Consider the following 15,550-nt stretch of genomic DNA (forward strand, 5'->3'; position numbering starts at 1 on the left):
ATGGAAAGAGTCCACAGCTCCCCACCCGTAATTTTATGTGGGGCGTACTTATCTTCTGGCACCTTTCACCCTGATATTTCTTCTACTGTTCCTTGTTCCTCGGCAGAATGACTGGGGGATGAGGGGAGTGGGAGGAGTATTTAAGCCTTTGGCTGGGTTGTCTTTGCCTCCTCCTGGTGGCCAGATTCTTATTTCCCAAATGTAATGAATGCAGCTGTGGACTCTTTCCATCAGAAGAAAAGAAAATTATCAGGTAAGCATAATTTATGTTTTTATTTTTTTCATTGCAATGTCCTTTTAAGGCTGCTAGAATGGATAAATGTATGTTATTTAGAAGGAATGTGCTAAATTATTTAAATTGTAACAATAGCTGGAAGTTCCATTATATACAAAGGTGTGGACAACTGTTTTTTACTGGAGGGGGTTTCTGGTCAAGATAATGAAAGCTACTAGGTTGCTGAATTGAAGCAGCAGCTATATTTCTTACTCGACTACTGATTTTTAATTTTTGTATTTTTTTTTAAGTGATTATTTTTTAGAGAACAACCATTGGTTTGCTGCCACATGTATGAATTACATTTGAACAGAAATTAATAGAAAAACCTATATGATAGTTATTGCTGATAACATTTTGATATGAAGTAGGCTCTACAGTTTGGATTTTGGTAAATATTGTTAATCATGTTGATTACCACTCTGTTTAACACTAAAAATTGATTCAAGCTTTTGACAATTTTGTTTTGTAGAGGGAGTCCACATGTAAAGCTGATACCACACTACAAGGAAGAGCAATGTGCCCCAGCATTAAATTTGGAGACCAAAAAAGTTCTGGATTTGCAGGCCTCTATCACAAGGTATGGGCTGCTAGGTAGGAATTATTAATCCAGAGAACATTTACCACTTGTTACTATGTTAATTTAATTGTTGCTATCCACTCATGGTGGCTATTACTATATAGTGTAGTTGAATTTGTTTTAAGGGTTTCATATTTTTACAAGTCTAATACATTTTTTGAAACTTCACTTGCTATTTATTAGACACAAAAATAAATAGAAAATGAATAGGACATGTCTCAAATATATACAGATTAGTGTTTTACAGTAAAATATATTATTCTGTGTTTACACATGTTCTTTATCATAAGAGAGAAACATTATGTAATATTGGTCTTCAGAAAAAGATGCTTGGGTTGGAAGCCCAATTATACAATTTCATAATAGCATATGTTCACATTTCTTAAGTGAGGAAATTAACCAAAAGAATTATTCAAGATTTAAAAAAGGATTGAACAAGGAACAAGACGGTAGGCAATTACCCCTGTAATATTGTGTTTTATGTGTTTCATTGTTTTTCTTTCTGCAAAATGCTTTGTATCGTCCTGTTCCTTTTCCCTACCTCTTGTCAGTACAACACACTATATCTTTCATTTACTCCTTCCCCTCACCACCTGTAGTATTCATTGGCCCATTTCTTTTACCCTTACCTCACTTCTGCTTTCATGAACACATTCCTAAACTCTCTCTTTCCCTCGTCCTTGCACCTCATCCCAAAAACACTCTCAATACTGCAAATCTGTATCTCATTTTATATCACTCTCTTGCTTGCTCATACTAACTGCAGGGGATATCTCTCCCAGTCCTGGTCCCCCTTAAAGTGAAGGTAAAGTTTGCGATTATGCAAGGCAACCTAACATTTCTCCATATGAACCTAATCTAGTCGCTAAGTTTTCTTTCAGATTACTGCAATATTTTCTAATAAAAATTATATTTAAAAATCCCTACCGCTTATCTCACAACTCCTCCCATGACCTACTTCCGTCTTCAGCGCTCCCATCCGCTCTCTGTATCTTTCAAAGGCGCGTTCTTGCTGCAGTCTCTAACTGCACATGCGCTAATCGGCGATGCTGCTAACCACTGCGCATGCGGCTATTTGTCATTAATATTTCCAAATGCGCACAGGAACGCGCGTGGTTGCCAATATTCTGAAAATTTGAATAGCGCATGCGCTTACTGCTAAAGGGGCTGATGACGTGAAGTGACGGCCGCCTAACGGCCAACATTTCAGTTGGCTTAGTCAAAAACGTGACCCAACGATAAACCCTCCCCCCAAAAAACGGGTTGAATTTGAGTACATTTTGGAATTTATTTTTAAAGGTGAGGACTTGATTAATTTAAGAATTCATGAATTAAACTTATGTTTATTTGATACACTTAATGCTATAACGTGTAGTCATTACAGTAACTTTACCTTCACTTTAACTTCCTAATCTTGCCCACCCATGTATGCCTTGCCATAGACCTAAAAACCAGAACTCTGCAAACCGTATTCAAGTTCCTTTTGTATCTAAAACCAACAACCCCTTCGCTCACGCACTATATCCACAATCTCTTCATCCCCTATTTCATCAACCTTCTGGCTCTCTCACGGAAACCTGGCTCTCTCCTTCAGACACAGACTCCCAAGCTGCACTATCACATGCGGGACTCCACTTCAGCCACACCCCGAGGTCTCGAAACAGGCAAGGAGGGGGTGTAGGTATTTTACTCTTCCCTCACATTTTCTTCCTCTTCTACATGATTCGCTTATTCTCTGTTTTGCAATTAAATATCGCCTTCCTGGCTCATCAACTTAATTTCTTGATCATTTGGCTACCTTATTTCCTCAGATATACCTGCCTCATTATTGGGGATTTCAGCCTCTGTTGTCCCTGCTGCAAAAATCTTCTCCAGCTCACTTCCTTTTACGGTCTGTCATAATGGTCCGACTCTCCTACTCACAAAGATGGACCACTTCCTTCATCTGATCTTCAGCTACCGATGCACTCACTCAAACTTTACAAATTACTTTTTTGCCTCTTTCTGGTCATCATTTCCTCACTTGTCATTACAGCACTTCCTGCTCCCTTTACCTCCTAACTCTCATACCAAACTTCACAGAAGCATTAAGTCACTAGATCAGCAACATATTTCAAACGTCGATACAATCAAACAGGAGACGCTCCAAGCAGCAACCGCATCTCTCACTGCTGAACCGGAAGTGAACCCGGTAGTAAAGGTGATCCAATAGTCTCCAAGGAAGCGGAGTGCCGTAGCAGTGGCGAAACCAAGCCACTAAGATAGTCAATAAGAACAGGAGAGCAGGCACTACTGACAAGCATCCGGATAAAAGTAAAACTTTAATAGGAAAAAAGATTAAAAAATAAAGTGACGGCAACAAACGCTGTAGACACAAAAGTCACACAAAGCAGGAGGACAAACGGACAAAAATTGTCTGACTAGTTTTGCGCCCCCTGACGGGGCTTATTCATAGACATACAGAGAGTGATAGGTAAATTCTATAAGTAGGGCAAGCTAACATTTGATTGGTTTAAACATTGCATTATTCATTAGCATAAAACAGCTGCTGCTTATTAGCTAAGCCACTAAAAAAAGACCTTAAATCACAAACACAATTACATGTTAAAAACAAAAATGAACCTAATTTACACAATTTATTACTAACTACCATATAGATGATATCAAATATGGATATAAAGTAATGAATACTATGTTAAGCTTTCTACCACAATAAAAGTGTGAGTATTGTTGTGAACACCAAGAAAGAAAAAGTATTAACACCTAAATGTTTATGTCACAGTGAGAAAACAGATAAAGGCAATTTGACCTAGAAAAACCGGATACTACATTAAGTATCAATGAAAAAATTAATGTCACATTCACAGTTCATACCAGATGAGCAACGTGTTTGTAATTTTATTATCCAGAAAAGTTCTTTTTTTCCCCGAGTTTTAAATTTATTACCACCTCTGATGGAGGTGGTGACTGTATCTATTATTTTAATATTCATGTTTGCAACATTGGTAAAATGGTATCCATTGAAGTGGTTAGCAACTGCTGAATCTTTATTAAAATTCTTAACATCCCTAGTGTGTTCATTAAACCTTTTTCTGATCTCCCTAGAGGTTTGACCTGGATTTATCTGACAGTATCAAACACTATGGGCTCGCTTCCATTGAGTCGTAATTCAGTTTGCGTGCACTCGCAAACCGTTAAATATGCTTTGGAAAGCAATATCGTTTATCGACTGTTTCCAATGGCGCGTTATACCTCAATATCGGCAGCTGGACTCCGGCTGCCGAAAAAATCTTTGCGTCCCATAGAAAGTAATATAAGCCGTTAATCGATAAATTATACCAGGTTTCCAATGAAAGCGCAAACCGTTAATATACTGTCGGAGGCTGACGATACATTAAGAAATATTACACCCAGCTCAACTAGGTGTAAAAGAGGAAAATTGTGCTTTTTGAGACCTATTTTCTATTGAAATTATAAAACTTGCAAATAATGCAAGTGTTTTAATGTAGAAATAAATTGTTATAAGTAATATTTATTGTTGTCTCATGTATAGAAATAGTTGAACTTATATTCTAATAGAAATATCAGTATATATTTAAATATAATAATATATGCAAGAACATATCTACAGAATGCAAAGTAGACCTATGTCTAGGGCAGCAATACATATTACTTATATTTATGAAGTGGTAAATATAATTATATTAAAAAATAGTATTTGATTATTAAAAATATGGATAAGTGTATCTTTATTTTTCTTGAGAGGTGATCACCGGTAAGGAGCACGGACGTTAAACTTAAATTCTATAGCGTAAGGTCGGGTTACCTTAGCAACTAATTGATTTTCAAGAAATCCGACATCAGATGGAAGCGTTAACACAACGTTAACTTACAGCTACACGAAAAGAGCGACTGCACGCTATACGCAAAATATTTAAATGGAAACCTGGTACTAAAATGGAGCCGTAAATTACTTTTAGCTGTCGGCCGCTTCGGTAGCTTACGGCTCCATTTTTAGCGACTCAATGGAAGCGAGGCCTCAGTGGGTGATGTTTTAAGATTTCTTCTTTCCCACAACTATTTTTAGTTTGATGGGGTTTTTTTTATAATCAAATCTGTGGCACGGCCATGGGGGCAAAATTTGCCCCCGCTTTTGCTAATTTATATGTCTCCTGGTGGGAACTTACTCACATATATAGCATACAAAATCCTTGGCTTGAAGATATTCTCATATATGTTCGCTATATCGATGACCTGTTGGTTATCCTAAAAAAGCCTCTGAATCAGAGTTCAATAAATTTCTGAGCTACATCAATGAGAATATGTTCAATCTTCAGTATACAGGTACGTTTAGCACTAGTAGTGTTAATTATCTAGACTTAACTTTACAGAGTGTGTTGAGTTTACAACACCTTAGTCACTAGGACTTTTCGTAAGAACACCGTAGGCAATACGATATTACATGCTTCTTCTCAACACCCTAAACATGTTGTTAAGGCTATACCTCGCGGACAATTCATCAGAATTCGTAGAAATACAAAATCGGCTGAAATTTATGAATCTCAGTCCTTAGAATTAAAAAATAGGCTTATGTGCAGAGGGTATAATGCCAATAGCCTAGAAAAATGTCGCAAGGACATTAAATCATACAATGTATCTTTAACAACACATATTGATAATTGGAAGCAAAATTCCAATTTCAAAGATGCCATAGTGTTCACTACAGCATATTCCCAACAGTATAATGAGGTTGTGAAAATATTAAAGAAACACTCTCATATGTTATTAGGAGATGAAATATTAAAACCATTTATTGATAAAATTAAATTTCTCTTGTAAGGTGTATCCAGTCCACGGATCATCCATTACTTGTGGGATATTCTCATTCCCAACAGGAAGTTGCAAGAGGACACCCACAGCAGAGCTGTAATATAGCTCCTCCCCTAACTGTCATAGCCAGTCATTCTCTTGCAACTCTCAACAAGCTAGGACGTTGTAGGAGAGAGTGGTTAAATATAGCTAGTTTATTTTCTTCAATCAAAAGTTTGTTATTTTTAAATAGTACCGGAGTTGTGCTATTTTATCTCAGGCAGTAAATAGAAGAAGAATCTGCCTGAGGTTTCTATGATCTTAGCAGGTTGTAACTAAGATCCATTGCTGTTCTCATATGTCTGAGGGGATTACACAGATGAGGTAAAACTTCAGCGAGAGAATGGCGTGCAGTTTATTCTGCTATCAGGTATGTGCAGTTATAATTTTTTCTAGAGATGGAAAACACTAGAAAATGCTGCTGATACCGGATTAATGTAAGTTAAGCCTGAATACAGTGATTTAATAACGACTGGTATCATGCTTACTCCCAGGGGTAATACCCTTATGATATTGCAATATAAAACGTTTGCTGGCATGTTTAATCGTTTGTATATATGCTTTGGTGATAAAACTTTATTGGGGCCTAGTTTTTTCCACATGGCTGGCTTAAATTTAAACTAGAAACAGTTTCCTGAGGCTTTCCACTGTTGTAGTATAAAAGTTACAGTTGGTGCAGTTAAAATTACAAACTGTGACATCCAGCTTCCCTCAAGGCACTCTCAATGCTATAGGACATCTCTAAAGGGCCCAAAGGCTTTCCAAAGTCGTTTATTGGGGAAGGTAGGGCCACAGCTTGCTGTGGCAGTTGGTTGTGACTGTTAAAAAAACGTCTATTTCGTTTTTTTTATCCGTTTTTTGAACTAAGGGGTTAATCATCCATTTGCAAGTGGGTGCAATGCTCTGTTAGCCTATTATACACACTGTAAAAATTTCATTTGATTTACTGCATTTTTTCACTGTTTTTCAAATTCTGACAAAATTTGTTTCTCTTAAAGGCACAGTACCGTTTTTTATATTTGCTTGTTAACTTGATTTAAAGTGTTTTCCAAGCTTGCTAGTCTCATTGCTAGTCTGTATAAACATGTCTGACATAGAAGAAACTCCTTGTTTATTATGTTTAAAAGCCATGGTGGAACCCCCTCTTAGAATGTGTACCTAATGTACTGATTTCATTTTATGCAATAAAGATCATTTTCTGTCTTTAAAAAATGTTATCACCAGAGGAATCTGACAAGGGGGAAGTTATGCAGACTAACTTTCCCCACGTGTCAGACCCTTTGACTCCCGCTTAAGGGACTCACGCTCAAATGGCGCCAAGTACATCTAGGGCGCCCATAGCGTTTACTTTACAAGACATGGCGGCAGTCATGGATAATACACTGTCAGCGGTATTAGCCAGACTACCTGAACTTAAAGGTAAGCGAGATAGCTCTGGGGTGAGACAAAATGCAGAGCATACTGACGCTTTAAGAACCATGTCTGATACTGCCTCACAATATGCAGAAGCTGAGGAAAGAGAGCTTCAGTCAGTGGGTGATGTTAATGACTCAGGAAAGATACCTGATTCTAATATTTCTACATTTAAATTTAAGCTTGAACACCTCCGCGTGTTGCTTAGGGAGGTTTTAGCTGCTCTGAATGACTGTGATACCATTGCAGTGCCAGAGAAATTGTGTAGACTGGATAAATACTTTGCAGTGCCGGTGTGTACTGATGTTTTTCCAAATACCTAAAAGGTTTACAGAAATTATTAATAAGGAATGGGATAGACCAGGTGTGCCGTTTTCTCTTGTTAAGTGTGTTCAGTCCATGGGTCATCCATTACTTATGGGATATATTCTCCTTCCCAACAGGAAGTTGCAAGAGGATCACCCAAGCAGAGCTGCTATATAGCTCCTCCCCTCACATGTCATATCCAGTCATTCTCTTGCAACCCTCAACAAAGAAGGAGGTCGCGAGAGGAGCTGGAGTTTTTACTTAACTATTCTTCAATCAAAAGTTTGTTATTTTAACCCCTTAATGACAACTGACGTACCAGGTACGTCATGCATTAACAAGCAGTTAATGAGAATGGATGTACCTGGTACGTCAGTTGTCTAAGAGAGTGCTGGAAGCGATCGCAATCGCTTCCAGCAGCTCTCAGGGTATTGCAGTGATGCCTCCATATGGAGGCATCCTGCAATACCTTTTTAGAAGACTCCGATGCAGAGAGAGCCACTCTGTGGCCCTCTCTGCACCGGTAGCGATGGTGCCGGTTCGTTGGTGGGTGGGAGCGTAACAGGGAGGCGGGTGGGCGGCCCATCGCTACCCGGCATCCGGTTCCTAGAAGTGCAATGTGCACGCCGGGTGCCGGGAGCGTGTGGGGGGCGCGCGTGCGCACGCATTAGCTGGCCACTGACACCAATGAGGAGGGAAGAGGGGGGGGGGGAGATTTTTTTAAAAAATAATATAAAAGAATCTGGGAGGGGGAGGGGGATAGGGGTATTGTGGGGGGCTGCTACACTACAGAAAACATAAAAAAGAGCAAAAAATACTTTTGTTTTTGGGGCAAATTGGGTACTGGCAGACAGCTGCCAGTACCCAAGATGGCCGCAATTAGATAGGGGGGAGGGTTAGAGAGCTGGGGGGGGATCATGGAGGTTGGGGCTATGGCAGGAGTCCATCACAGCTAAAATATTTTTTTTTTTAATAAAAATAAAAAAAAACTCCTTTTATTTAGTACTGGCAGACTTTCTGCCAGTACTTAAGATGGCGGGGACATTTGTGGGGTGGGGGAGGGAAGAGAGCTGTTTGGGAGGGATCAGGGGGTGGGATGTGTCAGGTGGGAGGCTGATCTCTACCCTAAAGCTAAAATTAACCCTGCAAGCTCCCTACAACCTACCTAATTAACCCCTTCACTGCTGGGCATAATTTACGTGTGGTGCGCAGCAGCATTTAGCGGCCTTCTAATTACCAAAAAGCAATGCCAAAGCCATATAAGTCTGCTATTTTTGAACAAAGGGGATCCCAAAGAAGCTTTTACAACAATTTGTGCCATAATAGCACAAGCTGTTTGTAAATAATTTCAGTGAGAAACCTAAAATTGTGAAAAATGTAAAGTTTTTTTTTTATTTGCTCGCATTTGGCGGTGAAATGGTGGCATAAAATATACCAAAATGTGCCTAGATCAATACTTTGGGTTGTCTTCTAACAAAAACAGAATTTATGCTTACCTGATAAATTACTTTCTCCAACGGTGTGTCCGGTCCACGGCGTCATCCTTACTTGTGGGATATTCTCTTCCCCAACAGGAAATGGCAAAGAGTCCCAGCAAAGCTGGTCACATGATCCCTCCTAGGCTCCGCCCACCCCAGTCATTCGACCGAACGGACAGGAGGAAATATATATAGGAGAAACCATATGATACCGTGGTGACTGTAGTTAGAGAAAATAATTCATCAGACCTGATTAAAAAACCAGGGCGGGCCGTGGACCGGACACACCGTTGGAGAAAGTAATTTATCAGGTAAGCATAAATTCTGTTTTCTCCAACATTGGTGTGTCCGGTCCACGGCGTCATCCTTACTTGTGGGAACCAATACCAAAGCTTTAGGACACGGATGAAGGGAGGGAGCAAATCAGGTCACCTAAATGGAAGGCACCACGGCTTGCAAAACCTTTCTCCCAAAAATAGCCTCCGAAGAAGCAAAAGTATCAAATTTGTAAAATTTGGCAAAAGTGTGCAGTGAAGACCAAGTCGCTGCCTTACATATCTGGTCAACAGAAGCCTCGTTCTTGAAGGCCCATGTGGAAGCCACAGCCCTAGTGGAGTGAGCTGTGATTCTTTCAGGAGGCTGCCGTCCGGCAGTCTCATAAGCCAATTGGATAATGCTTTTAAGCCAAAAGGAAAGAGAGGTAGAAGTCGCTTTTTGACCTCTCCTTTTACCAGAATAAACAACAAACAAGGAAGATGTTTGTCTGAAATCTTTAGTAGCCTCTAAATAGAATTTTAGAGCACGGACTACGTCCAAATTGTGTAACAAACGTTCCTTCTTTGAAACTGTATTCGGACACAAAGAAGGTACAACTATCTCCTGGTTAATATTTTTGTTGGAAACAACTTTCGGAAGAAAACCAGGCTTAGTACGCAAAACCACCTTATCTGCATGGAACACCAGATAGGGCGGAGAACACTGCAGAGCAGATAACTCTGAAACTCTTCTAGCAGAAGAAATTGCAACCAAAAACAAAACTTTCCAAGATAATAACTTAATATCTACGGAATGTAAGGGTTCAAACGGAACCCCTTGAAGAACTGAAAGAACTAGATTTAGACTCCAGGGAGGAGTCAAAGGTCTGTAAACAGGCTTGATCCTAACCAGAGCCTGAACAAATGCTTGAACATCTGGCACAGCTGCCAGTCTTTTGTGAAGTAAAACAGATAAAGCAGAGATCTGTCCCTTCAGAGAACTTGCAGATAATCCTTTCTCCAAACCTTCTTGTAGAAAGGATAGAATCTTAGGAATTTTTATCTTGTTCCATGGGAATCCTTTAGATTCACACCAACAGATATATTTTTTCCATATTTTATGGTAAATTTTTCTAGTTACAGGCTTTCTAGCCTGAATCAGAGTATCTGTTACAGAATCTGAAAACCCACGCTTTGATAAAATCAAGCGTTCAATCTCCAAGCCGTCAGTTGGAGGGAAACCAGATTCGGATGTTCGAATGGACCCTGAACAAGAAGGTCCTGTCTCAAAGGTAGCTTCCATGGTGGAGCCGATGACATATTCACCAGGTCTGCATACCTTGTCCTGCGTGGCCACGCAGGAGCTATCAAGATCACCGAGGCCCTCTCCTGATTGATCCTGGCTACCAGCCTGGGGATGAGAGGAAACGGTGGGAATACATAAGCTAGGTTGAAGGTCCAAGGTGCTACTAGTGCATCTACTAGGGTCGCCTTGGGATCCCTGGATCTGGACCCGTAGCAAGGAACCTTGAAGTTCTGACGAGACGCCATCAGATCCATGTCTGGAATGCCCCATAATTGAGTTATTTGGGCAAAGATTTCCGGATGGAGTTCCCACTCCCCCGGATGGAATGTCTGACGACTCAGAAAATCCGCTTCCCAATTTTCCACTCCTGGGATGTGGATCGCAGACAAGTGGCAGGAGTGATCCTCCGCCCATTGAATTATCTTGGTCACTTCTTTCATCGCCAGGGAACTCCTTGTTCCCCTCTGATGATTGATATATGCAACGGTCGTCATGTTGTCTGACTGAAACCTTATGAATTTGGCCTTTGCTAGTTGAGGCCAAGCTCTGAGAGCATTGAATATCGCTCTCAGTTCCAGAATGTTTATCGGGAGAAGAGACTCTTCCCGAGACCATAGACCCTGAGCTTTCAGGGATTCCCAGACCGCTCCCCAGCCCACTAGGCTGGCGTCGGTCGTGACAATGACCCACTCTGGTCTGCGGAAGCTCATTCCCTGTGACAGATTGTCCAGGGTCAGCCACCAACGGAGTGAATCTCTGGTCTTTTGATCTACTTGAATCGTCGGAGACAAGTCTGTATAATCCCCATTCCACTGTCTGAGCATGCACAGTTGTAATGGTCTTAGATGAATTTGTGCAAAAGGAACTATGTCCATTGTTGCAACCATCAATCCTATTACTTCCATGCACTGCGCTATGGAAGGACGAGGAACAGAATGAAGTACTTGACAAGAGCTTAGAAGTTTTGATTTTCTGACCTCTGTCAGAAAAATCCTCATTTCTAAGGAATCTATTATTGTTCCCAAGAAGGGAACTCTTGTTGACGGGGACAGAGAACTTTTTTCTTTGTTCACCTTCCATCCGTGAGATCTGAGAAAGGCTAGGACGATGTCCGTATGAGCCTTTGCTTTTGACAGGGACGACGCTTGAATCAGGATGTCGTCCAAGTAAGGTACTACTGCAATGCCCCTTGGTCTTAGAACCGCTAGAAGGGACCCTAGTACCTTTGTGAAAATCCTTGGAGCAGTGGCTAATCCGAATGGAAGTGCCACAAACTGGTAATGCTTGTCCAGAAAAGCGAACCTTAGGAACTGATGATGTTCCTTGTGGATAGGAATATGTAGGTACGCATCCTTTAAATCCACGGTAGTCATAAATTGATTTTCCTGGATAGTAGGTAGGATCGTTGGAATAGTTTCCATTTTGAACGATGGTACCCTGAGAAATTTGTTTAGGATCTTTAGATCCAAAATTGGTCTGAATGTTCCCTCTTTTTTGGGAACTATGAACAGATTGGAATAAAATCCCATTCCTTGTTCTCTTATTGGAACTGGATGTATCACTCCCATCTTTAACAGGTCTTCTACACAATGTAAGAATGCCTGTCTCTTTATTTGGTTTGAAGATAATTGAGACCTGTGGAACCTTCCCCTTGGGGGTAGTTCCTTGAATTCCAGGAGATAACCTTGAGAAACTATTTCTAGCGCCCAAGGATCCTGAACATCTCTTGCCCAAGCCTGAGCAAAGAGAGAAAGTCTGCCCCCCACTAGATCTGGTCCCGGATCGGGGGCTATCCCTTCATGCTGTTTTGGTAGCAGTGGTAGGCTTCTTGGCCTGCTTACCCTTGTTCCAGCCTTGCATTGGTTTCCAGGCTGGTTTGGGTTGTGAAGTATTACCCTCTTGCTTAGAGGATACAGAATTAGAGACTGGTCCGTTTCTGCGAAAGGGACGAAAATTAGGCTTATTATTAGCCTTAAAAGACCTATCCTGTGGGAGGGCGTGGCCCTTTCCCCCAGTGATGTCTGAAATAATCTCTTTCAAATCAGGTCCAAATAATGTTTTACCTTTGAAAGGAATGTTAAGCAATTTTGTCTTGGAAGACACATCCGCTGACCAAGACTTTAGCCAAAGCACTCTGCGCGCCACGACAGCAAACCCTGAATTTTTCGCCGCTAATCTAGCTAATTGCAAAGCGGCATCTAAAACAAAAGAGTTAGCCAATTTAAGTGCTTGAACTCTGTCCATAACCTCCTCATACGAAGATTCTTTACTGAGCGATTTTTCTAGTTCCTCGAACCAGAAACACGCTGCCGTAGTGACAGGAACAATGCATGAAATTGGTTGTAGAAGGTAACCTTGCTGTACAAAAATCTTTTTAAGCAAACCCTCTAATTTCTTATCCATAGGATCTTTGAAAGCACAACTATCTTCGATAGGAATAGTAGTGCGTTTGTTTAGAGTAGAAACCGCCCCCTCGACCTTGGGGACTGTCTGCCATAAGTCCTTTCTGGGGTCGACTATAGGAAATAATTTCTTAAATATAGGGGGGGGAACAAAAGGTATGCCGGGCCTTTCCCACTCTTTATTTACTATGTCCGCCACCCGCTTGGGTATAGGAAAAGCGTCGGGGGGCACCGGAACCTCTAGGAACTTGTCCATCTTACATAATTTCTCTGGAATGACCAAATTGTCACAATCATCCAGAGTAGATAACACCTCCTTAAGCAGTGCGCGGAGATGTTCTAATTTAAATTTAAATGTCACAACATCAGGTTCAGCTTGATGAGAAATTTTTCCTGAATCTGAAATTTCTCCATCAGACAAAACCTCCCTCATGGCCCCTTGAGATTGGTGTGAGGGTATGTCAGAACAGTTATCATCAGCGTCCTCTTGCTCTTCAGTGTTTAAAACAGAGCAATCGCGCTTTCTCTGATAAGTAGGCATTTTGGATAAAAGATTTGCTATGGAGTTATCCATTACAGCCGTTAATTGTTGCATGGTAATAAGTATTGGTGCACTAGATGTACTAGGGGCCTCCTGTGTGGGCATAACTGGTGTAGACACAGTAGGGGATGATGTAGTATCATGTTTACTCCCCTCATTTGAGGAATCATCTTGTGCAATATCATTATCTGTTGCATTACTGTCCTTACTTTGTTTGGACACTATGGCACAATTATCACATAAATTTAAATGGGGAGACACATTGGCTTTCATACATATAGAACATAGCTTATCTGATGGTACAGACATGTTAAACAGGCTTAAACTTGTCAACAAAGCACAAAAAACGTTTTAAAATAAAACCGTTACTGTCACTTTAAATTTCAAACTGAAAACACTTTATTACTGAATATGTGAAAAAGTATGAAGGAATTGTTCAAAATTCACCAAAATTTCACCACAGTGTCTTAAAGCATTAAAAGTATTGCACACCAAATTTCAGAGCTTTAACCCTTAAATTAACGGAACCGGAGCCGTTTTTACATTTAACCCCTATACAGTCCCAGAATGAGGCTCTGTCTATAACTAGAAAGGCCCCCATCTGAAAAAGGTGTCCAACACAGTGCCTGCCGTTTTTCTAAACGTTCCCCAAGATTATAATACCAATAATTAGTTAGAATCTGCATAATATGCCTAGTAAAGCAATTGTTTTAGCCCAGAAAAATGTCTACCAGTTTTTAAGCCCTTTTTGAAGCCCTTTATTCTTTTATGTTTAACTAAGAAAATGGCTTACCGGTCCCCATGAGGGGAAATGACAGCCTTCCAGCATTACACAGTCTTGTTAGAAATATGGCTAGTCATACCTTAAGCAGAAAAGACTGCTAACTGTTTCCCCCAACTGAAGTTACTTCATCTCAACAGTCCTGTGTGGAAACAGCAATCGATTTTAGTTACTGTCTGCTAAAATCATCTTCCTCTTACAAACAGAAATCTTCATCCTTTTCTGTTTCAGAGTAAATAGTACATACCAGCACTATTTTAAAATAACAAACACTTGATAGAAGAATAAAACTACATTTAAACACCAAAAAACTCTTAACCATCTCCGTGGAGATGTTGCCTGTGCAACGGCAAAGAGAATGACTGGGGTGGGCGGAGCCTAGGAGGGATCATGTGACCAGCTTTGCTGGGACTCTTTGCCATTTCCTGTTGGGGAAGAGAATATCCCACAAGTAAGGATGACGCCGTGGACCGGACACACCAATGTTGGAGAAAAATATATACATGTCAAGGGATATTCAGGTATTCCTGACAGATATCAGGGTTCCAATGTAACTAGCGCTAATTTTGAAAAAAAAAGTGGTTTGGAAATAGCGAAAGGCAACTTGTATTTATGGCCCTATAACTTGCAAAAAAAGCTAAGAACATGTAAACATTGGGTATTTCTAAACTCAGGACAAAATTTAGAAACTATTTAGCATGGGTGTTTTTTGGTGATTGTAGATGTGTAACAGATTTTGGGGGTCAAAGTTAGAAAAAGTGTGTTTTTTTCCATTTTTTCCTCATATTTTATTTTTATTTTTTGTAGTAAATTATAAGACATGATGAATATAATGGTATCTTTAGAAAGTCCATTTAATGGCGAGAAAAACGGTATATAATATGTGTGGGTACAGTAAATGAGTAAGAGGAAAATTACAGCTAAACACAAACACTGCAGAAATGTAAAAATAGCCATTGTCATTAAGGGTAAGAAAATTGAAAAATGGTCCGGTCATTAAGGGGTTAAATGGCACCGGAGTGTGCTGTCTTTCTATCTCAGGCAGTATTTGGAAGAAGAAACTGTCTGCGTTTTTTATCTATGATCTTAGCAGGCGTAACTAAGATCCACTGGCTGTTCTCGACATTCTGAGGAGTGGGGTAACTTCAGAAACTGGGAATAGCATGCGGGGTCCTCCGCAAATGAGGTATGTGCAGTACTTTATTTTCTGGGAATGGAATTGACTAAGAAAATACTGCTGTTACCATATGATGTAAGTACAGCCTTAAATGCAGTAGTAGCAACTGGTATCAGGCTGATAAATGTATGCACAGTCGAGTTATATTCTAGGGACTAGAATTTGACTG

At 40.3% G+C, this 15,550-nt stretch overlaps 1 protein-coding gene across 2 annotated transcripts in view; it reads left to right on the forward strand.

Moving 5' to 3' along the window:
- Positions 1-15,550, forward strand: part of RIC1 (RIC1 homolog, RAB6A GEF complex partner 1) — a 514,431-nt gene that overhangs the window by 299,944 nt on the left and 198,937 nt on the right. For both annotated transcript variants that reach the window (XM_053702556.1, XM_053702557.1), the window contains exon 4: positions 747-854. In XM_053702556.1, the coding sequence (XP_053558531.1) occupies positions 747-854 (108 nt within the window). The remainder of the gene's footprint in view (positions 1-746; positions 855-15,550) is intronic.

The sequence above is a fragment of the Bombina bombina genome, chromosome 2 (assembly GCF_027579735.1).
Source record: "Bombina bombina isolate aBomBom1 chromosome 2, aBomBom1.pri, whole genome shotgun sequence".
Classification (NCBI taxonomy): Eukaryota; Metazoa; Chordata; class Amphibia; order Anura; family Bombinatoridae; genus Bombina; species Bombina bombina.